Source organism: Mesocricetus auratus, unplaced genomic scaffold (genome assembly GCF_017639785.1).
Source record: "Mesocricetus auratus isolate SY011 unplaced genomic scaffold, BCM_Maur_2.0 Super-Scaffold_100048, whole genome shotgun sequence".
NCBI lineage: Eukaryota > Metazoa > Chordata > Mammalia > Rodentia > Cricetidae > Mesocricetus > Mesocricetus auratus.
In genome coordinates, this window is record NW_024429225.1 from 6,700,063 (window position 1) to 6,728,001 (window position 27,939).

Sequence of the window (27,939 nt, forward strand, 5' to 3'; positions counted from 1 at the left end):
GTTAGGCACAGATTCCATCCGTGGATGCCATGTTTTTCTGTAAGCACAGGTATGGTCAGCTCCCCACAGTCTAGATGCCCCTCTGTGTAGGACAGAGCCCACCCTGATAACTGTATGTGACATCTTAGATGGTTACTCTTCTTGGTCATTAAATCCCGCTTGACCAAGAAGGGACTAGGGTGGCCATTCCCAGTGCTCAAGCCAGAGATCCAGGAAGACAGATGCAGGCAAGGAGGATGGAAGAGGTCTCGTCCCGATGTCAGCATGAGATGATAGGAAAGGCGAGGGGGCTGGCAGAGACGCAGCCCATTTCTCAATGACAGGTGACTGCACCATTGGTTATCAGCTGAGGAACCCAACACATAACAAGGGTGCTTTCATTTGACTTGCTCTCTCAGTCTTTTCGTTGTCAACAGCTCTCAGGTCAACACATTCCTTAAAAGATGCTGATTTGGTGGCACCTTTCACCACTATCCTATCCCCTCCTCCTCATCACTATCTTCATCATCACTATCTTCATCATCACTATCTTCATCATCACTATCCTCATCATCACTATCTTCATCATCACTGTCTTCATCATCACTGTCTTCATCATCACTATCCTCTCTTCATCATCACTATCTTCATCATCACTGTCTTCATCATCACTATCTTCATCATCACTATCTTCATCATCACTATCTTCATCATCACTATCCTCTCTTCATCATCACTGTCTTCATCATCACTATCCTCATCATCACTATATTCATCATCACTATCCTCTTTTCATCATCACTATCTTCATCATCACTGTCCTCATCATCACTATCCTCATCATCACTGTCCTCTCTTCATCACCACTGCTTCTCACCCTCCACTCCTCTCCTGAGGATGTGGCAGAATACTGTCCTGGGAGTGTCCACTGACAGTCTGTCAGAACAGTAACTACAAGTCTAATCCCCCAAACTGAGAGAGAAGATTTTTTTAACTTTTTCTTGGGAGATAGAAATCAATGGTTACAACAGAGGAATGCATGAGATACAGGATGGTGACAGAGGATGCGAGTGGTCAGGGGAGCTGGGGTGATGCAAAGGGATGGTCCAGGGCAGAAGCACGCATGTCAGAAGTGAGAGGCAAAGGCATTTTTTGTGTGATTTATGGGATGGGATACGTGTCATAGACTTACAGACATCTAAGCCAGAATGACAGTTACAGGATAACAGAATAAGAAGCCCTGGTCCTCTTTTTACCTTACATACATATCAATTCAGCAACATTTCCCAGACAAATGTCCTTAGCGAGAAATCCATAAGCTAACTGAGATGGTGCTGGATACCAGGTGAATGCCAAATCACACTCAAGCAAGCTGGTGACATGTTCTTCCCCTGCACAGACAGACAGACAGACAGACACACACATACACACACACACAGACACACACACAGGCACACACACACAGTTTCTTCATGTATCTGGAGCTCTGTTTTTTCTAAGAAGATCACAGGTCTAGCTTCTGTCTCGCTGGACTTCATATTTGGCAGGTTTAAAACAATCTAGATTCTAGGGGGAAAGACAACAGTTTGGGTGGGAAGATGTTGTAGAATGTTATTTTAACTAAGCAAAGATGTATTACATTTGTTAATGCTGCAGAATATTTAACTGTGTAAAGATATGTCACATTTGTTTGTGCTGTATTTGTTTAACTATGTAAAGATGCGTGTTGCAGGTTACCCTACTAGGACACCCTTAGGGGAGGAGGTAGAAGACACAGCACCAAGGACTCGGGTATCGGGAGTCAGTGAGCAGAAGAGCATGCTGCAGACTCGTATTCAGGAAGTTAGGCCTGCCTTTATCCCCCCTCCCAAGGTCCTATCGACTTGGGGAACCGACTCTGCAGTATGTCCTTTTCCCATTGGTGTCTTCGGGTCAGGTGTCCCTCTGGCAGCATCTCTGGGCTTTCCTTCAGGCAGGCTTGGTGACCTGGCTCAGGGAGGAAGTGCCTGCTGCGCATGGGCATGAACTTGCGCATATGGGCTGGCCTCAGGGACAGGGCTACCATGGTTTGGGTAGGCTGGCTGCGGTTTCTCCTACAGATACTACATTGCTTTCTTTCACCATGCCTACCTAAGGCACCTGAATGGTCTAATAAAAAGCTGAACAGCCAATAGCTGGGCAGGAGAGGGATGGGTGGGGCTGGCAGGCAGAGAGAATAAGTAGGGGAAAGTGCAGACTCAAGAGAATAAAAGGAGAAGATGGGGAGAAACAGAGGAATACACTCAGGGCCAGGAGCCAGGCAGCCACCGGCCATTCGGACACGAGAAGCAGTGAAAATAAGATATGAAAGAAAGAAAGGTAAAAAGTTTCAAGGCAAACCGTAGACAAAGAGAAGCAGGTTAAGTTATATAAGAGCTAGTGGGACGAACTGAAGATAAGGCTGAGCATTCAAAGCTAATAAGAAGTCTCCAATTCATGATTTGGGAGATGGTTGGTGGCCCCAAAAGAAAAAGCCTGTTATAAGATGCTACAGATTTTTCCTCCATGCTCAGTCTGGGGTGGGTGAACAAAAAATATCCCAGTTATGAGCTTCTCCCTGAAAAGGAAAATAATTAAGCCATGTACCCAGTGCCACCATTTGTCCAGGGACCTGTCTTCCCGTGTTGAGTTCTGGCAGGGCTGACACAGTCGGGCCACGTGGAAGAAGCCAAGACGGTGGCTTTGGCTGTGGCTGCAATGGCCTTCTCTGCCAAACCCACTGAACACACAGCAAACAGGCAAAGCCATCGCTGCCTGCTCTGCCCTAGCGAGGGAAAGTGATGCAGAGGACTCCAGAGTCCCTGGTCGGGCTGATGTATGAGGGACAGTCTGATCATGTTATTTCTTCCTCACAGCGGAAGCGGGACAGGTGACCGCTTTGTCTAAAGCATGAACATGAAGACTCAGGCCAAGGGAAATTGCATACACAGGTGAAATTTCCTCTTTTCTTCCAACTCCTCCTCCTCCTCCTCCTCCTCCTTCTCCTCCTTCTTCTCCTTCTCCTCCTTCTTCTTCTTCTTCTTCCTCTTTCTTTTTTTATCTTTTTCTTTTTGAGACAGGATCTCTACATAGTCCTGGCTGTCCTAGAACCCACTCTGTAGGCCAGGTTGGCCTCGAACTCACAGAGATCCGCCTGACACTGCCTCCCGAGTGCTGGGATTAAAAGCATGCGTCGTCACACCCAGCAAAAAGGTGAAATTTTCAGCAAAGAAATGGATAATATCAAACAGTATCCACAGAAAGAATGCCGCTGAAGTGGGGTATAACACTTGAACTGAAATTTTCTCTAGACTGGTTCAACAGACCACATCGAGCGAGGGAGGGGGCGATAAAAGAACAGATAAATCCAAACACACATCCAAACACAATGATTCAGTCAGGAGAACGAGGGGAAACAGAGTGTCAAGAATGGAGGGAGCTGAAGGCCCTTAGGAAACACTAGTATGTAGACTGATGGACATATTATCAGAGAAGTCCTGAACTGGTGGAAACCTTCCTGCATCTGAGAGAAGGAAATGTCTGTATCTAAGAAGACATAACGTCCCCAAAGCAGATGAATACTATGAAATCTACGTTTCTTTGTGGAAATACAATGTAATCAAATTATCAAAGACAGAACTTTGTAAGCAACAAGCTACAAATGTCTTGTCATTCTTGGATCCAACAACTGTTTGATGGTGTGCTCATTTTCACACACTTTTAAATTTCCCTGTTTTCCCATGCTATTCACCAGTTTCATCCCTTGGTGGTCAAAAGAGGCATTGAATCTCCTTAAACTTAAGACCTGTGGACTAATCCAGGTTCTACCCTGAGGGGCTTTCTTGTTCACATGACAAGAAACTGTAATCTGTGAGACACCAAATTTTCATCAGACATGTATAAGGGAGTGAAATGATAATGTCAGTGTGCTAGGAATAAAACTGTCCGCATAAGATGTTATGCTCAGAAAAAGCAGTCTTCAAAAATGAGAGGGGTTGGGGAGATGAGTCGGTGGGTAAAGCTATTGCTATGCCAGCATAAGGACCCCAGTTCAGATCCTCAATATCCATGTAAAAGCAGGGCTCAATGGCACACATTGTGGCCCCGGCATTAGAGAGACAGGCGGATCCCATAAGCTCACTGTCCAACCGGCTTAGCCAAGCTGGAGATCCCAGGTTCAGAGAGAGACCCTGTCTCAAAAAATACTATGGAAAGCAATCAATGAAAAACACATGAAGTCAACCTATGGCCATAGACACACAGGAACATAGACATAACATGCACATAGACACACAGGAACATGTACATATGCATATGTATAGCAAACACACATGCCCATACACACACACACACACACACACACACACACACACACACACACACAAAGATGGAGACTTCCCTAGACACACAAAACTAAAGGAGTTCATCACCACCTTCAAGTTTCAGTGAAAAGATGTGAGTAACACGGTTGCATGGGAAACACTAAGCCATTAATGCAGGAAAATATGTAGACATATATAAAATATGGTCACAGTAATGGGAGTGAGGACATCACTGTTGACTGCATAACAAACATTAAAATTCAAAACTACAAAAGATAGCTATAGCCAAAGTATGCTGAAAAGTGCAAGTATGAATAGATGTAAATTGTTAAATCAATAGAATGTATCATTTGCAAGTGGTTGTGGCTACATTGTCACCAGCTGACAGTATACTGTTGCAACATATTTTATGCATGTATCAAGAAAATAGCTGTAGACATTATACAAGAGAGAAAAGAAACAAAGCTTATTGTTTTAACTCTCCAGAGAGACAGAACACAGTTACATCATTAGTTGTTTGCCTCGTTGCCATGACAAGAGGAAAGATTCATTTGGCCCACAGTTTCAGGGAGATTTCAGTTCGTCAGAGTGGGAAAGGCATGGCAGAGTGTGACAGAGTGGCTCTGTGATGGCAGGATGTTCACATGACATGACCAGAAAAGACAGCGAGCATCCCAGGACAAAGAGCACACACATCACTAAAAGACAGCGAGCATCCCAGGACAAAGAGCACACACATCACTAAAAGACAGCGAGCATCCCAGGACAAAGAGCACACACATCACTAAAAGACGGCGAACATCCCAGGACAAAGAGCACACACATCACTAAAAGACTGCGAACATCCCAGGACAAAGAGCACACACATCACTAAAAGACGGCGAACATCCCAGGACAAAGAGCACACACATCACTAAAAGACAGCGAGCATCCCAGGACAAAGAGCACACACATCACTTGCTTTTCTCATCACTTGGATCAAACACCTCATAAGCAAGGTTTGTCAGGGCTCACAGTTTGAGAAGGGGTCCTGTGCATCTTGGCAGGGAAGGTAAGCTGGCAGGAGTGTGGAGAGACATTCCACAGCCAGGGAACAGAGAGCACTGAATGCTGGTGCCCAGATCATTGTCCTTTTTAGTTATCCTAGGATAGCGGTCCATGGGACGAGGCTGCGCTGTTCAAGCTGGGACTTCTCCGCCATATTAACCCTTTCTGGAAATACCTTCATAGACACACACTCAAAGGAGTGCTTCTGTGCAATCCAAATCCCTTCAACTTGACCATTAACAATCACAATGCCAACTTTTGGTAGCTTGACCAAACTCTTCCACTTTCCTCCTGAGATTGATCTGAAGGCCTGATAACTGCGTGGTCTGAGTTTATCTTAGGAATGACCGGTTCCTGGTACTGATTTTCTGTATTAGTTACTTCTCTCAATGCCATTAGCAAACTTAAGGGAAGAAGGACTTATTTGGGCTTATGAAGGGATGTAGTTCATCAAGGCAGGGAAGGCATGGTGGCTGGAGTGTTGAGGGAGCTGGTCACATGGCATCCACAGTCAGGAAGCAAGAGATCAAGGCTGGTTTGGCTCACTCTCCCATGTTTATTCTGTCTGAGACCCCAGCCCTTAGGACGATGCTGTCCACATCCATATCCAAGGTGAGACTCCACTGTTTAGCTAAGCCTTTCTAGAAATACCTTTACAGGAACATTCAGAGGTATGTTTCCACAGAAATTCTAAATTTTGTCAAATTGACAATGAAAATAATCATCTTAGCATGTATAATATTCAAAGGACCACTCCTGGTAATCTAACTGACCAGCCAAACCCCATTCCAAATGCTCCATAGCCTTCAAATTATCACCACAAGCAGGTGACTAAGTACTCAAAAGATGAGCCTGTGGGGGACATTCCAGATATAAGGTCATGAGGAATTGTTCATGTAATCGTGAAGGATAAGGAGGTCTATGATCTGCTCTCCACAGGCTTCACACACCGGTGATAAACTTACTCTGAGGGGTTGAGAGCCGGGGTAGGAGACAAAACTGCACATCCAAACTTAAATAGGAAACAACGAGCAAAGGAGGCTGATCCCCCCTTCTTCCTCCTTTGTTATGTTCAGACTTTTAATGAATTAGATGACACCCAAACACAAAGTGTATCATGAGCATCACATATGCACTGAAATTGACTCATGAAATTAACCACCATGCACATGAATGTTAAAGACTACAAAATACAAAACACACAAAGGGAAAAGTCAGAGAAAAGTACCATCAGATGAATACAAGACAGTTAACAGAATAGTAATAGTAAATACTTCCTCATAAATAATTACCTTAAATATAAATGGATTAAACTCTACAACAAAAAGACATGATGTGGCTGAATAATGAAAGCAAGATCCGATTATAGACTGTCTACAAGAAGCTCGCCTTAGGTTTCAGGACATATATATGTAGCAAAGGCAGTAGGAAGGTACTTTATCACAGTAAGGACCTATATTAAAGAGAAGAAAGACAGGGTCAGAAAAAATGTCTGTGGCCAAGACAATTGCCAAGAAGTCTAACAACCTGAAGACTCCTGAGGTAGAAGGAGACAACTGTGTTCTGAAATTGTTCTCTCATCTCCACGAAAATGCCACACATGTGCACACGCACCTCTACCCACACATAGTAAATAAATGAAGTAAATTTTTGTTTGTTTGTTTGTTTGAGACAGGGTTTCTCTATGTAGCCCTGGCTGTCCTGGAACTCACTCTATGAACCAGGCTGGTCTCAGCTCACTGAGATCCTCCTGTCTCTGCCTTCTGAGTGTTGTGATCAAAGATTTGTGCCACACACGAAAGATACAAAGTAAAGAATTAGCTTCATGCCTCAAGGAATTAGAAAAGAAGAAGCCATACTTCAGCTAGTTTTACATCAACCTGACACAACAATCCAGAGTCGTTTGGAATGAGGAAACCTTAATTAAGAAGATGCCCCTACCAGACTGGCTATTGGGAAAGCCCATAGTGAGTTTTTTGTTTTGTTTTGTTTTTTGTTTTTTTATTGATGATTGATATGGGAGGGCCCAGTTTGCTGTGAACCAGGCCACCTCTGGGAAAGTGGTCCTGCATAAGAAGGCAGGCTGAGCAAGCCATGAGGAGTAAGATGGCAAGCAGAATTCCTCCATGTCTGCCCTGCTTAATTTCCTGCCCTGACTTCCCTCAGTGATAGACAACATAGAAGTGTAAGAAGAAATAAGCCTCTCTTCCCCAAGTTGCTATTGGTCATGGAATTTTATCACAACAACAGAAGCCTAGGACACCAACTAAGTTCAAAATTAGCAAAAAGAATGAAATGAAGATGGGGTAGAAATAAATGAAATAGGGAACAGACAGTTTTTTAAAAAATCAAATAAAGCATTAAAATTCTGAAAAGATAAATATGTTGAAATATTATTAGCTAAACTAACTTAATAAGAAAAAGAAAGAATACTCAAATGAAATTAGAAATCAATGGAAAACAGTATAGCTGATGTCACAGAAATTTTAAAAGGATCATTCAAAACTATGATGATCAATTAACTATACACCAACAGGCTGGATAACTCAGAAGAAATGAATAAATCAATTCCTAGAAACACAATATACCATACCTAAAACATGAAGAAACAGAAAAGCGTACGCCATCCATAACAAGTATAGACACTGACTAATTGATCAATATCTCAAGAATCAAGAGAAGTTCGCTAATAAAGTCACACAAATTTAAAATCAATGCCAATCCATCTAAGAATCTTCCAAAATTTCCAAGAGAAATGAAGACTTAAGAAGTCAGTATTATTCTGATATCAAAGTCAGACCAAAAAAAAACCCTCAGGACAGAATCTCCAGACCTGTGTTTTATGAATCTAGACACAAAGGCCTCAATGATAATATTAAATTTTCTGGTTTTTCACTGATAGTGCTTTTTACTCAACCAAAAAGCAAATTCAACCAGGCGATGTTTGTCTTGGAGATGTAAGGATGGTTCATCGTCTTGAAAATGACGACTAGTTCTGACTAACTGGCTAATGATTCCCACCTTCCTGAATCCACTGGTCTACCTGGCATCGTGTCCTACCTGGTCAGGTGGACATTCTTACCACAGTCATGGTCATGGTTTGGATCTGAAATATCACTCACACGCACACATGTTGAATACTGGCTCCTAATACAGTTTAGAGAGGGGACACTGTGGGTGATGGACCACGAGTGCTCTGAGGTCATAAAGGGACTGGTCCTCTGATAGGTTCAGAGGGGATGGCAGCGGAGGAGGTGGGAGTGGGTGAGAGAGTGATCTTAGGGACTGCGTCTTAACCCAGGTGGGACAGTGATCTTAGAGACTGCGTCTTAACCCAGGTGGGACAGTGATCTTAGGGACTGCGTCTTAACCCAGGTGGGACAGTGATCTTAGGGGACTGCGTCCTAACCCAGGTGGGACAGTGATCTTAGAGACTGTGTCTTAACCCAGGTGGGACAGTGATCTTAGGGACTGCGTCTTAACCCAGGTGGGACAGTGATCTTAGGGACTGCGTCTTAACCCAGGTGGGACAGTGATCTTAGGGACTGCGTCTTAACCTAGGTGGGACAGTGATCTTAGGGACTTCGTCTTAACCTAGCCGTCTCCCCGGCCCTCCCTCTGCCTCTCCCTCTCCCCCTCCCTCCCACCCTCTTCCTTGCTGGCTGCACGGAGTAGCAGCCTCATCTGTCACACATCTCCAACACTGCCATGTCCTGCCTTGCCTCAGGCCCAAAACAGTGGAGCCAGCCAGCCAGGAGCTGAAACTGCACAACAAAATCAATCCCTCTCCCTTTAAGTGAATTTTCTCAGTTATTTTTTTCACAGTAACAGAAAGCTAACACAGTGATTCAGAACTATTGTACAGATTTTGAGGAAAGAAAGACAGAAAATAAGTAAATTTAACTAATAATCACTAAATTATAAATGAACATTTAGGTAATATTTTCTATTACTTGTATATTTTGCAAAAAGCCAACTAATATGGAATCTGACAGAAATAATAGCTCAATAAATATTTTCTAAATTATGAGTATTTTCCTTTAAAAACATTTTGATGGCTTAGTGGTGTTATATCATAAGACATACTATAAGAATTCCTTTGTTGACTATTTCTGTTATTTCAAGTTCTTGGCATTATAAACTTCAGAATAAACATCTTCATAGATACACATGTACACACACATGACCTCTAGTCTCTACATTCTCTCTTCCTGGATACCTCCTCTTGATTCTGGAGGAGTCCACCTGCCACTGTTTCCTGAGCCCTGATTGTGTAAGATGTCCATCCTCCGACTCGAATCACAGCCCCAAACGTCCTTGCCTCAAAGGCTCCTACTAGCTTTTCACGGCTTCCCGCTACTTCCAAATCCATCCTTGAGAAAGGCCTTTGAGGTCTTCTGTGGTCTGGCCCTCTGAGTATGTCTCCAGCACTCTGCCTCTAGGACTCCCCCTCCGCCGTGGGACCCATACACACTAGAGCTCTTTAATGGGTCCCAAATGTGTGTGTTTGTTGCTCACACCTCGCCTGGGTCCGGAAAGGCAGGACCGTCTTCCTCGCCTTTGCGTTTCCACGTACAGCACAGTTAAACCTAAGGGAAGAACGTCTTCACACGGCCATTTCAGGAAAGAGCCGTGTCCTCGCCACAGAGGTGACAGGAAGGAGACTATGATGCTATTGCTCTGGTTAGGTAAGACCTCACACTATTTACCCGGCCTTTCCGCCTGTGAGAGGAAAGGGCCTTACACCCAAGAAGCCCCCTTTAAGTCCACCCGTCGGGAGTGTCTAGGGCCGAGGTGCACCAGAGAGCCCAAATTCTGACCTCCATAACTATTAATAGCGTGCTGGTTGATTTTTGTCAACTCGATGCATGCCCAGATGTGAAAAGGGACTTTCTACTGAGGAATTGCTTCCATCAGGTATGGATGCGATTGTGGGGTGTTTTCTCGATTAATGGTTGATGTGGGAGGACCCGGCCCATTATGAACAGCACCGTCACTGGGCAGGTGGTCCTGGGTTCTACAAAAAAGCAAGCTGTAGCAAGCCAGGGAGAGCAGGCCAATGAGCAGTGTTTCTTTATAGTTAATGCTTCAAGTCCTGCCTCCAGGTTCCTATGGGCTGTGACAAAATAAACCCTTTTCTCCCCAAGTTGTTTTGGTCATAGTGTTTGTCACAGCAACAGAGAAGCAAGATAAGACAGACCATATCTTTCCCTATGCCCAAGAGACTAAGTAGTCACTAAACTACGGCTTCGTTTGCAGGGACATCTCTAAACTCAGTTAAAAAATACATTACAGAGACAAGGGAGATAGCTCGGTGTGTAAAATGTTTGCATGCGAGCATCAGAGTCTGAGCTCATATCCTGGGCGCCCATGTAAAAGCTTCCATGGAAGCATTCATTTCTAACCCCAGTGCTGGGATGGACTCAGGTGGATCCTTGGAGCTCACTGGTCAGCCAGTCTAGCTGAATCAGTGAGTCCAAGGTTCAGCGAGAGATCTGATCTCAAAAGCTAAGGTTGAGAGTAAGAGAGGAAGACACCAACATCACCCTCTGGTCTGCATGTGAGTGCACATGTACACACACCTGTGTACACACTCAAATGAATAACAGGCACACACACACTCTCACACACACACACACACACATACACAAATAATTGAGAACAAGGTCGAGAGAAAGGATAAGCGAGAAGGTTAATTCTCCAAGGTTCAGTAGGGCCTCAGAGCCCTCTAAGACAATCCGCATAGCTGTGATTGCCTGCCTGCTCCACAAATGCTCCCATAGCAGCCCAGATGGCTGGAGCTCTTTGCTATGCATCTGAGGGACCACACAAATGTGTTGGATCCATAGCAAGAGTTTGCCAATAACAGGCTGCTGGCCACTCCTATCCTCCATCTGTTTGTGTATGTGCCATGAGTTAAGAAATACTCTTTACATGTTTTAATAATTGAAAAACCAATATTTCATGACACATAAGAATTATATAAGGGCCGGGCATTGGTGGCCCAGGCCTTTAATCCCAGCACTCGGGAGGCAGAGGCAGGCGGATCTCTGTGAGTCCAAGGCCAGCCTGGTCTACAGAGCGAGTTCCAGGACAGGCTCCCAAACAATACAGAGAAACCCTGTCTCGAAAAAAACCCAAAAAAATTATATAAAGGGCTGGAGAGATGGCTCTGTGGTTAATATCTCTTGCTGCTCTTCCAGAGGACCCAAACGCAGTTCCTAGCATCGATGTCAGGTGGCTCACAACCACCTGTAACTCTAGTATCATAGGATCTATGTTCTCTACCGCCCTCCTTGGGTTCCTGCAAATACATGGTATACACAGAGACATGCACAAATACACATACAAAAGTAAGTCTTAAAAATAATTTTGTGAAATCTAAATGTCAGTGATTATAACTAAAATCACTTCAAGACAAAACCACACGGATCCATTTATACATTTCCTTTCTTGTATATTGAACAAGAATGGCCCCATAGGTTCATACACTTGAATGCTTAGTCACCAGGGTGCGTTTGAAAGGATTATAAGGAGTGTGGCCTTGTTGGAGAAAGCATGCCACCGGAGGTGGGCTTTAAGGTTTGTAAAGCCCATACCAAGCCCAGCCTCTCTCTTTCTGCCTGCAGATGAGGGTGCACTATTCACCGATGCTGCTCCGGCGCCAGCCAGCACACGGCCATGCTCCCCACCATGACGACAATGAACTAGACCTCTGAAACTGTAAGCCAGCCCTCGTTAAATGTTTTGTCTTGTAAGAGTTGCTGTGGTCATGGTGTCTCTTCACAGAAATAGAACAGTACCAAGACATTTTCTATAGTGAATTTCACACTGTGATGACAGAGTAGGCAAAAAAAAAAAAAAGTTAACCTACAAAGTGAAAAATACTTACTCCCAGGCACTTTCCAGGACAAGGTTGTCAGGCTCCGAACTACAGTACTCGAAGCCTGTGAGTTATGGAAAAACGAAGATGCAAAAATTCAAGTCAGAGTTTCACTTTTAGCCAAGTAAATATACCTGATTTGTTGTTGTTGTACTTTTATTTTTAAAAAAATCATAGGTATATATGGGGGCAGCAGGTATGTACACATGAACTCGTGTCCTCGGAGACCAGCTGAGGCCATTGGGCCCCCTGGAGCTGGAGTTACAGGTGGTTGCGAGCCACCGGAAACAGGTTGAGGTCTTCTGGAATGACATGCTGCTGAGGCATCTCTCCAGCCCCGGCTGTAGTGTTCACTATGTCCCCTAAACTGGCCTCAAACTCACATGCTAGCCTCAGACTGTATGGTCCCAGGTTATCCTTAAGCCCATCTCAATCCTCTTCTGTCCTGAGTGCTAGGAGTATAGATACCTAACTTCTGATTATCAAATAGTGACAGAGAAAAGGTGTCTAACTGAAGGAGTCCTCACTGAAAAAGACAGGTACCTACGAGACTTCCGGCTATCCCGTCTACAAGTTACTCAACCAAAAATTATCTTCAGTTGCTCTTCCAGCCTGATCAGTTTGGGTGCTTTCCAAATGATATTGTGACATGAGGATGTACTCACACCATCCTTCCTCCCAAGATCAAGGGTATCTCAGTCTTCAGTTAACTCAGCAAATGGTGTTCACACTGTGGCTGGGTGTGTGTTTCTCCCAACAAGACAGGTAGAGAATTCCCTGTCTCCATTTTTTTCTTTTCCTGCACATTTGAAAGCTTTAGTAGGGGGACAGCCATGTGACTAAACTGTGAGAAGTTCTAGGTCTCCAGCTACGACCTTCCCTGATCATAGTGCCCTGCAGATTATTAGAGAATTACATATCTACAAAGCAAATTACACAGCCCTCTGAAGATGAATGGCCACAACCACTTTACCATTTGGATAACACCCTGTCCAGATCCCCCTGCCTCCCTGCTGCAGTCCCTGAAAGTAACAGAAAAGCAAGAAGGCCATGCTCCCTGATCCACAGATGCTCACACACAAAATGACGCATGCTTTGAGGGGGTTCACAGTGAGAACCGGCCAAGCCCCTGCCCAGACTCAGAACTGGGCGTGGCATGAGCTGAAGAGATAAGGGGAACAGTGGGTCAGGGAAGAAGGACCCTAAAAATCAATATGTCAATCCAAACCCCATGAGATCATGGCACTTACTTTATGTTTAGAACTGACTTATAAACAAGAACTTTAACATACCACAATAAACAACCATATATACAGGGGCCACTTCTATATGCATACAGAGAGAGAGAGAGAGAGAGAGAGAGAGACAGACAGACAGACAGACAGACAGACAGAGAGAGAGACAGACAGAGAGACATTGAGACAGGGACAGAGAGACAGAGACAGAGAAAGACAGAAAGACAGAGAGACAGAGAGAGAGAGAGAGAGAGAGAGAGAGAGAGAGAGAGAGAGAGAGAGAGAGAGAGAGAGAAGCTCCCAAAGTAGAATTGTTGGGACAAAGAATAAATGAAATTATGTTGTTTTAAATGGCATGTACACAGCATATATGTATGGAGAAAGACACTTTAGACTCTGCTCCTCTTTGCCCATACTCCATCTATAATTTCTTCATCTAAAACGTGCATGACTACATGGCTAAAATTAAAGTGTATCTTTGTAAATTAATTCCTCCCGGTTAACTGGGGACTGACTCATCCTAAATTAAATGTTTGATCAAAGTACCTCTGCATTTGCTTTAGGACAGTGTTCTGCATGTCATCTAGCACTCTGCCCTACACAGAGGGTGACAGCCTCTCGACCCCAAGCTCATTCTCCACTCTGTTGTTTACAACTGCCTCAACTCCAATTTCTCCAACAGAAATTTGAGCTCACAACACAGGCAAGATGCCTCACTGGCATCGCTGCAGACCAGGAAGCCTCTGACTCCACAAAGCTTACCTAGCACAAAAAAAATACATATTTTCAAAACAGGGAAACTGAGACCAGAGATGACTTCAAACAGTGAAACTCACACACACACACACACACACACACACACACACACACACACCACCTCCAGGAAACATCTCCAAACAGAAAAACTGAGACACCCACTCACCTGGCTCCCAGAGATGACTTCAACTTCAAGGAAACAATCTTCATTAAATTTTTTTAAAGTATCTTTTGAGTTAGATAAAAATCCCTTTAAGAATGTTAGCAGAGTCTTCCAGTCTGCCTGTAGCCAGAAGACTCAGTAAGAAAATATCATGGTGGAGGAAGCTGGGGATGTAGTACAATCGGCAGAATTTTTGTCTAGCGCACTCCAACCCCTGGGCTTGGTCCCCAGTGCCACATAAAACCAGGGAGGTGGTACATCTACAATTTCAGCACTCGGAAGTGAAGGCAGGAGGATCAGAAGTTCAAGGTCATGGCAAGTTTGAGGCCAGCCTGAGCTACATGAGACCTTGCCTAAAGAAAGGAGGGAGGGAGGGAGGGAGGGAGGGAAGGAAGGAGGGAGGGAGAGTTAATGGGCTGGGAATGTCACTGGTAGAACATGTTTAGCAGGAGCTTAGCATGTGCTTAATGTATATGTGGCATGTGTTTAATGTGTACGTGTGTGTGTGTGTGTGTGTGTGCGTGTGTGTGTGTAGCATGTACAAGGCTTTTTTATTTTAGTTTTGACCCTCAGCACCAAAAATTGAAATACACACAGATTGCCTCAAGTCCACAGCAGTGTTTCTGAAATCGACAGTGACTTTGTTAAAGTGATACTCACACGCTGTTGCGTTTGGCAGCTTCGGTAATTTGACTTTCACTGAAAACAGTCTTTCCGAGGATTGGACAACCAGAGAGGTGGAACATCTGTCTCTTTCCTTTAGGAGAATAGCTGCGACACTTGGGAAGCAAATCTAATGGCCCGTGTTCCACAACCTTAACATAAAGCTAGACATTGTCGGTGTCATCTGAGGCGGGACAGAAAGACATGGAAATCTGGGGGCACAGGAAGGGACGAAGCCCCCCACCCAGGAGTCCAGGAAGCCCCTTGCCTGCTGGGAATCAAGAATGCCAGCGTAAAAACAATATCCACTTAGCAGCAGTCTCAGCCTGTGGGTCACAACCCCCATGGGGGTCACATAACAGATATGTACATTATGATTCATAACAGTAGCAAACTTAGTTATGAAGTAATGAAAATCATGCTATGGTTGGGGGTCACTACAGCATGAGGAACTGTAGTAAAGGTTGCAGCTCTGGGAAGGTTGAGATCCACTGAGTTAAGTCTTCCTCCTTTCCTGCCAGAGAGCCTATAGTCTTCTAGTAAAATCTGACCCAAAACCGTATTTACGGCAAAAGGAGATGCCCTAAACCCCTTTGCAATCTTGGTGTCTCCTCCTTTGATTTATCTGGCTGCCATATTAATTTATCCAAATCACCCCAGAGCCATCTGTAATCTCCTTTCTCAAACAGTGGCGGGGTGGAATCCCTTAGCAGCCCTTTAAGAAGTCGGTTGAGAGCCACCAAAATTGACATGTGGCTGAGGTGACCCATCTCCCACACATCTGATTTTCTTCCTGAGAGCCTTTCTATTAACCTCATTCATGACCCCCATGTCAGAAATGTCTTTAATAAACCCCAGCTCCACATAGTGGTTCATCCAAAATTCTTTTCTGTCGTGAAGCCAAGGACCCTGTTTTACCTGGGCAGCAGTCCTTAAAAGATTAAAGGAACCCCTCAGACTCATGGGAGAAAATACAGGCATGACCTACCTGGTGGCCAGCCTTCTTGGCACTCTGCTCCTAAACAAGTAGTGTGGCGTGTCACACTCCTGGCTTCCCAGACGCCAGGAGAACACTGAGCTCTGAAGTAGCTGGCCTGCTGATGAGTCTGCGCTCTCCATGTCTCCTATATGTTTCTTCCGCATGGAGCCCCTGGTGCCGTAAGTGCTCACTGTCCATCCCGGGCAATGTGCTAACCTACCACAGTCAACAGGCTTCCACTATATGACAGCAGACCCTGTTCCCTGAAACTGTCTCCGGAGTGGTTCATCTTGGGGCTCTTCACCCACCACAGGCACTTTGATCTTGTGGAGGGAGGGCAGGGTGGCCCCCTGATAACTGTTAAGTTTCTAGCCCGGAACAAACAGCTGAGGTACCTGTTTAGCATCCTCCCTGAACTGTCCAGCCTGGGACTGGGCTGCCCTCCCCCCAGCAGCTCTTCCCTATATAACCCAGCCATTTGGGTTACACGCCCCTGCGCCCCTGCGTTCCCTTTTGGGACTTTGTCCTCCTGGCGGCTGCACCTGGTTCCCTCTCTCACTCTCCACTCCTCTCCCCTCCCCCCACATGACCCAGCTCAGCCTGGTCGTGTCCACTCTGACTCACTCCCTGATATCCCTGCCTCTGGCTATGCTCCCCCAAACACCTACAATAAACTTTCTCCTCCGCCATATGTAGGAGCGGTCGTGTCCTTTCCTTTCCTTTCTATTTCTTTTTTTTTCCCTGTTCAGTGACAACGGCAAGCTTGCTGTGAGTGACAGCATGGATCTGTGCCCCGCTCTGTTGCCTCTGCCATCACCAATCATGGGGCTCACAAGCAGTCCACGTATCTAGACATGAGCTCAACTTGGACTTCAGAAGCATTTCTGGAGGGTTAGACAAAAGTCAGCATTCCTCGGGAACTTGTGACCAAAAGGGGTCATTTCTCTTACTTCTGGCAGAAGGGACTATGGCTTCCTGTGGTGCCTACCAGCTTATCAAAGCCTGTACTAGACTGCAAACTCAGTGTCACAAGTACATGTCACACATTTCAAAGTCCACGCTAATCTCCTGGTCCTTCCCTTCCCATAGTTACTTATCCTCCCTCTCCTCTCTCTCTCTCTCTCTCTCTCTCTCTCTCTCTCTCTCTCTCTCTCTCTCTCTCTCTCTCTCTCTCTCCTCCCTCTCTCTCTCTCTCCCCTCCTGTGTGTGTGTCTCTCCTCTCTAACCTAACATCTCTCTATCTCCTGCTATCACATTATCTACACTATTGTCACCCACACTCCCACTTCCCTAGCCCTGAGCCCTGGCCATGTCCAGTCTGCTTCCTTCTCTCTGTTCTAGACTCTTCCAGAGGCCTCTGGATGTTTTCTCTCTTTTATTCACAATAAAAATGTTACCCTAATAATGGAGTGGCCATGCTGGCAGTTTCTTCACTGAACCTCCTCAAATGCATCTAGTGTCAAAACCCTTGCATACACCTACCTTATAACATATTACACTTTAAAAATGACGCAATCAGTGCTGGCATGTCATGAATTTAGCACGGATTTAGTAATGTCTTGTCAGGAAGCAAGTATGTAGCAAAAGTCTTTGAAATGTGAAGGGGCTGGTGGTGGGCGGTGAATGAAATGGGAAACTTGGCAGGTCCCGTGATTGGAACTCCTCAGAATATTCACCGTCAGGGTAGACGTGTGACTCACCCAGAGTGAGTTCATCACAGAACTTAGCACATACACACAAGGGAGGTATAAGCAATCTCAGTGTTGGTATGTTGCCCCAATGAAGTTGTGCGCCATTAAAAGTTTAGCTATAAGACAGTTAAGATATATGAGGACAACTGTACCATGTAAGAGCCAGAGGCAGACAAATAGCTCATCTGAAGACATCCATTCTTGCTACTTTAGGGAAAGAGACAGATGAGTTACTTCGTTTCAAGGACTCCACACTAGACTCCTACCCTCTGGAAATAGAGGTGTTTGCTGTAACATTATTTGTCCCAAGAAGCTGGAAATAATTAAAGGTTTATCATAATGAAAATAATTGTTGCCAGTGTTATTTATACTTTAGAATTCCATGCAACTCTTTAAACAAAGTTATAAAGATATGGCTATACCGCTAGGCGTTGGTGGCGCACATCTTTAATCCTAGCACTTGGAAGGCAGAGGCAGGCGGATCTCTGTGAGTTCGAAGCCAGCCTGGTCTACAGAGTGAGTTCCAGGACAGGCTCCGAAACAATGCAGAGAAACCCTGTCTTGAAAAACCAAAATAAAGAAAAAGATATGGCCATACCAAGGAATGGGAGGGAGAGCTTTGTGGACCGCAGATTCTCCAAGGAAGATGGGGCAGAGAGTGGAGGGCTAGATGCCAAAATCTGACTCTAAATAAGTTTAAAACTGTCTGGGAAAGGCCACGGCAGAGTTAGAATTATATAGGGATCAATCCTTATACATTGGGTGTGTATAACTCTTTACTCCTTAACCATCAGTAATACATCCTGAGATAAATGTGGGGGAAATAATGTCTGAATGAAATTGCTTTAAATCACCATTATATACATTTATTTATACAATTAATAAAATGAAAGAAAAAATATTAACAGTCGTCACTTCTGAGTTGTGCAATTCAGTAAACCAGTATTTTTCTCTTCACCCCACTCTGTTTTCTAAGTTTTCCACGATGAGTCGGTGTGGAAGCAGGACAGGTTCAGAAATAAGTTACTCATACAAGGTAATTGAAGCACTGATTGTATTAATCTGGAGACAGTCTTTCTTAAGGGGCAATTTACCTTTAGACTTATCAGCTGAGTGACTGCGGATGCTCTTAGCTGCCTCACCCGCATGCTGAAGTCCATTCTCCCACAATAATCCGTGCACCGTTCTCTGCCCAAATTGCCCAAGCAGCAGAGTACTAGTTTCCAGGTGGTCTGGTTCCCTGGGTCTGAGGAGTTGTATTTTTAGCTAGTAGTTCTCAACAGAAGGAGCTCAATGGAATAACCAAGGGTTTTTTTTTTTCTCCCAAAACACAATTATAGGACACTGAGTAGCTCTCCATAGGGTGCAGGCGTACGCACTGACAAAGTTTCCTGGGTGGTTTGGGGGAGGCACATGTGTCTGAGAAACCCTGATATAAATAAATGTGTATGGATATGCTTGAGACCCTTTTGAAGGAATACATAAGAAAATGGGGGGGGTAAGGAAGGAAGAGAGGGAGGGGAGACTTTTTCTTTATCTGTTGGGTCTCTCAGAGCTTTGTGCCAGTGTGTGTTACCAGACCTAAGGAAGCGAAGGCTAAAGGAAACCAGATTTCAGGAGGTTCTGCCTTGGCCCGCAGCTCCCAGGCCCTCATTTTCTTAGGCCAGGGTGTTAAACGCTCTGCAAAGTGGCACACTTTTTTAATGCAGATATTTTTGCTTTTCCATTTTTCACAGTTAGCATCCACTAACTTCATTATTCTTCATTTATTTATTTATTTTGGTTTTTTGAGACAGGATTTCTCTGTGTAGCTTTGTAGAGCAGGTTGGTCTTGAACTCACAAAGATCTGCCTGCCTCTGCCCCTCGAGTGCCGGGTTCAAAGGTGTGTGCCACCACCGCCTGGCACAGCGTCCACTAACTTTAAAAGAACTTCATAAAAATAATCAGAAGAACTTAACATTCTGACACGTACAGAAGCCACTCCCGACTCTAGAGTTACACATGCCACCGTTGGGATGTTTTGTTATCTAAACTTTATGCTAGGCACAAGAACGCCTATTAAAAGTAATTTTAGGGCAGTTTGAGCATTTAATTCAGACTAGATGGAACTACAAGGTAATGCACTTTTTTTTAACATTTTGACAGAGGGGCTGTCACCATACAGCCCAGGCTGACCCTAAATGATGTATAATATCTCTGATCTGATTCCAGAGTTCTGTATCTCATATATATCTATATATATATATATATGTATATAGATATATATCACCCAGCCTATAATTATTTTTCAGTATTAAACTAATACAGAAATTCTGCTTGGATAGTCAACACCATCACAGAAGTCATTCTCCTCTTTCCGTTCAGGAAGAAAATGCCTTGGACATCTGGGAAGAGGCAGTCAGATGAGCCTCGGATGAGGACTTTGTATGCCCGTGCTCTGGGCTTGTACACACATCAATGTTCAGAAAGCCAGAGCCCAGGCTAGTGAGGAAATTTCATCCAGGATTAGCTGCCCTTGGTTAGTTAAGGAAGCTTCCCAAATGACTGGCAGAAAAGAACTCTGGAGGCCCTGCCACTCAGAATTGTTTTAAGCTGCAGTGTGTGTGTGTGTGTGTGTGTGTGTGTGTGTGTGTGTGTATGTGTGGTATCTGTGTATGGGGTGTGTGTATGTATGTGTGTGTATGTGAGTGGTGTGTATGTGTGGTGTGTGTGGTGTCTGTGTATGGTGTGTGTGTGTGTTTATGTATGGTGTATATGTGTGTGTATGTGAGTGGTGTGTGTGTGGTGTGTGGTGTCTGTGTATGGTGTGTGTATGTATGGTGTAAATTTGTGTGTGTGTGAGTGGTGTGTATGTGTGGTGTGTGTGGTGTCTGTGTATGGTGTGTGTATATGGTGTATATGTGTGTGTGTATGTCTGTGTGTGAGTGGTGTGTGGTGTGTGTGTGTGTGTATGGTGTATGTGTGTGAGATGTGTGTGTGTATGTCTGTGTGTGAGTGGTGTATATGTGCAGTGTGTGTGGTGTCTGTGTATATGTGTGTGAAATGTGTGTGTATGGTGTATATGTGTGTGTGAGATGTGTGTGTGTGGTGTATAAACACACAGGTTCACATGCTTGCTTATATGCCAAGGTCAGAGGTCAATGTCAGGTGTCTTCCTCAATCACATTTCACCTTGATTTGGAGACGGTCTCTTAGTGAACTTGAGGCTCAGCAGGACTGGCTACCCAGCAAGCTCTGGGGTTACAAGGTGTGCTCCTGTGCCTGACTTTTAGATTGGTGATGGTGTAAACTTAGATGCTCACACTCACACAGCAAGCACTGTACTCACACAGTATATCCCCTGCCCCAGTTTTCCTCCACGCTGCTCAGGGTGCTCTCTGTTCTGTGAGTAGAAAGCCCTTCAAGAGAAAAGCAAACAAATGAAAAATCCTCCACAAAGAAATTTACAGTCAGTCGGGCCTTGGTGGCGCACTCCTTTAATCCCAGCACTCGGGAGGCAGAGGCAGGCAGATCTCTGTGAGTTCGAGACCAGCCTGGTCTACAGAGCGAGTTCCAGGACAGCCTCCAAAGCCACAGAAAAACCCTGTCTCGAAAAACCAAAAGAAAGAAAGAAAGAAAGAAAGAAAGAAATTTACAGTCAAGACAGAAGAGGCTATAAAACAAACACCCTAGCATCACCACATATGTAGAAAAACTACAAACACAAATCATAAACATGTGTTATTTGTCTACCTGTTCAGAGTGTTTTCAAGTGTGAAGACCCAGCAAAGGGCAGGAAAGGAAGAATCCCACCTCCTCAAGTCAGAAACCAATAGTCAACAACCCCTGGAAGTTTTCACCAGCCCAGGCACCCCCCACAGGATCACTCAGTCGTCAACCCCCCACAGGATCACTCAGTCGTCAACCCCCCCACAGGATCACTCAGTCGTCAACCCCCCCACAGGATCACTCAGTGAACCCCCCCACAGGATCACTCAGTCGTCAACCCCCCCACAGGATCACTCAGTCAACCCCCCCACAGGATCACTCAGTCAACCCCCCCACAGGATCACTCAGTCAACCCCCCACAGGATCACTCAGTCAACCTCCCCCAGGATCACTCAGTGAACCCCCCCGCAGGATCACTCAGTGAACCTCCCCGCAGGATCACTCAGTCAACCCCCCACAGGATCACTCAGTCAACCTCCCCAGGATCACTCAGTGAACCCCCCGCAGGATCACTCAGTGAACCCCCCCGCAGGATCACTCAGTGAACCCCCCCACAGGATCACTCAGTCAACCCCCCCCACAGGATCACTCAGTGACCCCCCCCGCAGGATCACTCAGTGAACCCCCCCGCAGGATCACTCAGTGAACCCTCCAGGTGTTCATCAACCATCAAACCCTGCTTCTCTGGCCAGGGTCAGTTCCAAAGCTAAGGCTTTCCTAAGAGGTCAGAGCTGTGTACAGAACAAGCAGTAGAATGTAGAGAGGAGAGCAGACCATTAGGACGGCCACAGGCAACTTAGAGGCTGACCCCACCAGGACTCACAGGGAGTTGCTGCTCTGTGAGGGAGACAAGGGAAGAGCCTGCTGCAGGCCTGGGCTGGAGATCAGTGCTTGCTTGCCTGGAACGTAAGAGGCCCTGGGTTCAATCCTCAGAATTGTTTTAGGCTGCAGTGTGTGTGTGTGTGTGTGTGTGTGTGTGTGTGTGTGTGTGTGTGTGTGCGTGCGTGTGTGTGTGTGTGTGTGTGTGTGTGTGTGTAGGGAGAGGGAGAGGAGGAGAGGGAGGGGGAGGAAGGAAGCAGACAGACAGAGGTACAAGACCTAAAGTGTCACTATCCTCGCACTCCACCCCAGCCAAAGACAGATTTTCCTGCTCAGAGGGTAACCAAAATGGAACTGAAGACAAGGGTGGAGAAATCCAAGTACTCCTACAGCCCAAGCTAGTTCTTGGAGTTCCTAGGGAAAGTCCTAGAAGAGATGCAAAGTCCTGTAGGCTTCATTATTTCCGGTTCCAGCACAACCTTCCACCTTAACCAAAATCTTGGCGGCCAAGCAACCCCCCTAAAGAAGCTAAAGAAGCCATGTGGCAGGCCTTTTAAGACTGAAGCCTGTTTCAAAAGGGCAGGGCCAGAGGAAAAAGGATAAGGAGGTAGAGGAAGAAGAAAGGAAGGAGGGAGGGAGGAAGGAGGAAGAGGAGGGGAGGGGGAGGGGGAGAAACCGTGCTAAGAATTGTTTCACAACAGTCAAGTTGGGGTGGAGATCCAGGTCCAGAGGTTTAGACAAGATGTCAGAAGCTGTAAGAAGTGTGTGGGGGTTCCCATGCTAGTATCTCTACTGCTGTGCATGTTTTGCACAATGATAATAAAAACAAGCCAGGTTTCTTTGGGAGAAATATGGTAGTTAGGATCCACTTCCCCTTGAATTCATCACCTAAGGCTTCCTCTCCTGTCTATGAAGGACCTGGGCCAGCCACGATAGGTTGGTAGAAAGCCTTGATTTGGTTCTGTTGCTGTTAGGGTTTTCTTTTTTTTCTGGTTTTTTTTTTGTTTTGTTTTGTTTTTTGTTTGAGACAAGGTTTTATTGTGTAGCCCTGGATGCCCTTGAGTCACGGAAATGCACAGCCTCTGCCTCTTGAGCACAGGGATTAAAGCATGCATTGCCTCTGGAAAGCTTTCCTTTCAATTCTGGGTGACCAAGGACATGTATATGCTTCAGAGAGAAATGTCAGGACCAACAGATTGGGTTTAGCTGGGCATTTCAGTTCTGACGCCTGGAACTTTGTCTTGGGGTTATGCCTTCCTCAGAATGCCAGGTTCAGCACTCAGCATCTGCAGGATATCGTAAGCATCAGTGGGACACTCCAATGCCCGGAACGTAGACACACAGCCAGCCAGCGAGGGCTGGAACCACTGTCCGGGAGAGCAATACAGAAGGCGTTGAGGAAGAGGGCACCTGGACTCATTCACAGAGCAGAAACAAACAGCAAAACCCCTTGCATCTCACTCCCGGTCGTCCCCAGGGAGAGCCCTCCTAAGGAAGAGAGCAGGCCTTTCCTACGGCCTGCCCAAAGCCACCTTCCTTCCTGTCAGCTTCTCACACAGGAGCAGCGTCTGTCCCGGGGAGGCTGCAGTTAGTACCACTCCCGTCATACACCAAAGAGGAACTATCAGAGTCTCACACTGTGTCATCGTGGAGATTGTACTCTAACACTTTACTTGACGAACAAAGCCTCTGTGATGGGTATTTTAGGCAAACAAAACCAAAACAATCAAATGAATTGATACACTGGGCTTACACTGGTGATTGAGAAAGAAACAGTCACAGAAACAAAATTATAACACTTTTAATCATTTAAATAAGACCAACTTCAGGAACATACATACACATACAGAAAATCCAAACCATGTCATTGAACAGGTATATGTAAATACATCAAATTCTTAAAAACCCCCAAATGGACTCAGTGTCTCAGATAGCACTACAGACAGAGTGAAACAGACAAGGTTGTCACCTTGTAGGTACTGACGAGACTAGCCTGTGGACATGTCAGGCTTTTGCTGAGAACTTCTAGGGAATGAGCCAACAGAGCTACTCAGAGGGGATACAAATGATCACTCCAAAGAGATGAAGGTATGGCAAACAATTTCTTTGGCCCTCAGAGTCAAGTCACACTGGTTTTTACTTTAAAATACCAAACATGAGTACTTAGTGTTCTACCTGGGAATGTCTGAATAGCAAGTGGGCTAACATCGTTATCAGGTCAGATTTTAAAAGGAACTCGAAACCAACCTGACTGTGCTTTAGAAATTCTAGATATAGAAAGTGCCAGGGAAAGACAGAGATCAAAAAGTAATAGTAATAAAATAAAAAGTCAGCTCCATCATCTTGCTTCACCATAGGCTAATGAGTGTCTAAGTGGCAGTGGCAGGACAACAGGGATCCATTGAGAGCATTGTCAGCCAGTGGGAGACCTCTTCATGGACCAGGTGCGTGCGTGCGCGCACGCGTGTGCACACGTGCTCACAGGGGGCTACATACTGTGCTTTAACCTGGCCCACACTGCCCCCGTGCAGGGTGTTTAAAGTGAGTCGTAATAAGCCAAGCCACACACCGACAAGAAAGAAACTAGGCCAACGTCCCCAGTGCATCTGCAGACACCAGCAGCAACAGTATGGCGTGGCCCAGAGCTGTGGGCACAGCCACCATGCAGGTCTCCCTCAGCCCATTCCATGCCCCTCCCAGTCTAGAGGAGATAGGAGTCTGCAGGGCTCACAGGATAGGTGGTTTCAAAAGATCCTGGAAATACTTAGAAAAATACTTCCTAAGAGTTTTTGAAATGCTATGAAGCATCTCCTTGGAATAGACAAAGTAACTTCCAAGAACTTCTAACAGGAAGTCGGCAATGGCTAGTCACCTGTAGAGCTGGCACTTATAAACTTATGAAGTAATGACTTTTCCTAAAAGGTGGCAGAAGTACCTACACTCCAAACGGCTCGACGTTCTCATCAAGGCACAGTCAACCCTCTCCATCCTTGTGCGCTGACATGAAAATGAACTCATAAGCAGCTCTAGGGATGAATTCCCTCTACTCAGACTCTAAAATACAGAAGGTGCCTTTCTACGGCACAGCACAATTAAAGACAGGCATCCCCCACCTTCCCTCAGAGACTCGCATTACAGGTAGACAGTCAATGAACATACTGAGCAGTTGTCACTGGCGATCGATTTCGCAGACCAACACAGAGTGGGGTCTGGGGTCTCAAATGCAGACAGCAATGCTCTCTGTAACCTACTGTCCCCAGCACTTCCTTCGGAGTTACACTATGTCCACTGGGAGCGGGGAACCCAGCACAGTGGCCACAGCTCCTCCAATGTCCGGGGCCCTCCGCTAACAATGACTTCGAGCACAGCATGAGTTCTCCTCCTTGACAGCACCTGGGGATCTGAACGGCGGGGTCAGTTTACTTTAGACATCGCCACTAAGAAGGCGGCAAGAAGAAAGCGGAAGGCTCACCCCCCCCTTGGTCAATTACTTTTATTTGACTTATCTATAAATAATTACTAAATACAATTCATGATGAGAAATGAAGTTCACATCTGTAACAATTGAAACTGGAATGCATGATTGAGACGGGTAACCCCGGCAGCAGTGGGGTCTGCAAACCAGGGCACGCGCACGCAGAAGTTCAGCTCCTGATGAGTGTGAGGAACTCCTCCCGAGTCTTTGGGTCTTCCCGAAACACCCCCAGCATGGTGCTGGTCACGGTCCTGCTGTTCATTTTCTGCACTCCTCGCATCACCATGCACATGTGTCTATGAAATAAGTCAGCAGACACGGTTCAAAGGCACAGGCAGAGCTGCCTCGTTCTCAGTTAAACAAAAAGCAGGGCAAAGACTAATTCCAGTTCAACAGTTACTAACCACGTCAAACCCCCCTTCTTAGGAAAACACCAAACCTTTCCTTGATTCATTTTATGTCCTACAGCTTTTATTCCTATTTGGGGTTAGGCCTCGATGCAACCTACCGGAAGGGGAAAGCCTAATGTTCTTCCTGGGTGAAGACACATGAAAAGTGTTAAAACCAAGAGAAATCCAGAAGTCGTGCTTGCCCATGATGGCACCATGCCAACGACAGCATCCCGAGAGGTTCTCTGGGACACGGTGTTGCCAGCAGAATGAGGATAGAGGCAGTCAGTATGGCTAAGCAACACGGTAAAGGCAGAGGACACACCCAGGTCCCTCTGGGTGTGTTCAGCACTACGGGTAGGTATGTCTCTCCCTACACTCCAGGACTGCCATAGCAGGGGAGAGCTGCCTACCCATGCATGTGATTCTCGTACCTCCTCCAAGTTCAAGGATGTCTGGGGATCAGTGTGTGGAGTGAAGTAAGGCAGACACAGAAAGCGCGCGATCCAGTGTGGGATCTGAGGGATTTATCTCCTGGAACACAACAGCGCTTCCCAGAGGCTGGAAGCACGGAGCTGGGCAGATGGGCTCCGAGTTACAGCTAAATCCAGTGAGAAATCCTGGCCTGCTCTTGTAGCATGGGGTGAGCAGGGATGACAACATTGTTCGCATTATTTGAAAAGGCAGGAGGAAGCATTTGCATGTTTTTACTTATAGAGGAATGATGAATGTCTGGGAAGTAGGGGGCAGTTAACCCCCACTCAAACAGTCTTAGAGCTATCAAAACACCGTGTTGTAGATTATCAGTGGATTGTTTTCCTGTTTACCAAAACTTCAGTTAACATTTAAATTGAAAAATAGAAAATATTTGTGCTTTCTAAAAACCATGTTTTTGATTGCCCTTTGTACCAATTCTCGCTTTTTTTTTCTATTTGACAAATGTGCACTCACAAAAAAAGCTAAGGAGAAAGGCAAGACACAAAAATACTACTGACTTCACACATAGAATTCTGCAGTGATACATCTGACTCCCCAAAGCTAACAGTATTCACGAGAGATAAAAACAAAAACCAGGGGCTGGCGATGGCTCAGTGATTAAGAGAACATCAAATGATCCAAGTGTGGTTCCGAAGACCCATTTCAGAGGGCTCACAGCTACCTGTGACTACCTCAGGCTTCCACAGACACCACCAGCACACACGCGTGCACAGGATTCAAATAAGATCAAAGGCAACGCAAAAATCCCCTTCCTACCCCCTGGCTCCTCGGTCAGCACCACAGTGGGGCAGGAAGGCAGGCAGGAAGGAGCAGCAAGCGGTCCTTGCTTGGTCCTGGAGAAGCAGAGCGGCACTAAAGGCGGAGGTCACTGTTGGTACTATTGAGACCATTCAAAGGGGGCTTGGACTTACGTTGCTTCGATTACTACTCCAACACCAGCAGGCTGCAAGGCTTCTGTGATGGCCACCGCGATTTGCTTGGTGAGGCGCTCTTGAACTGTGGGGTGTGACAGAGAGATAGGTTTAAAAGCCAGACACACACAACTGGAAGATTTTTTTTTTTTTGGCCTGTGGACAATTTGTGATCTTTACAAAGCAGACCTCTGTGGGACTTAACATCTAACTCACACCAGCTTTCTCCAAGATTATTCTACCTGCTACGTTTCAAACAAGTCCCTGGTGTGTGTCCTCACTCGCACTCAGGTCCTGGGGAAACGCCGGCCTCCAGCTCCTGACTCACAAGCATCATCTCCATAGATGCAGAGTGGAGTGAGGAATTAATTACCTTGCAGCAGAGTAAGCACGGAAGCTAAC

The 27,939-nt window shown here is 45.7% G+C and overlaps 1 protein-coding gene across 1 annotated transcript in view; it reads right to left on the minus strand.

Annotated features, from left to right (window-relative positions):
* Positions 1-24,049: 24,049 nt before the first annotated feature.
* The window catches only part of Gch1 (GTP cyclohydrolase 1), a 32,814-nt gene continuing 28,924 nt past the window's right edge, over positions 24,050-27,939 (minus strand). Inside the window, exons 5-6 of the mRNA XM_005085804.4 lie at positions 27,538-27,622; positions 24,050-26,035 (exon numbers count right to left, since the gene is read on the minus strand). Coding sequence (XP_005085861.1) covers positions 25,909-26,035; positions 27,538-27,622 — 212 coding nt within the window. The 3' untranslated portion in view covers positions 24,050-25,908. The remainder of the gene's footprint in view (positions 26,036-27,537; positions 27,623-27,939) is intronic.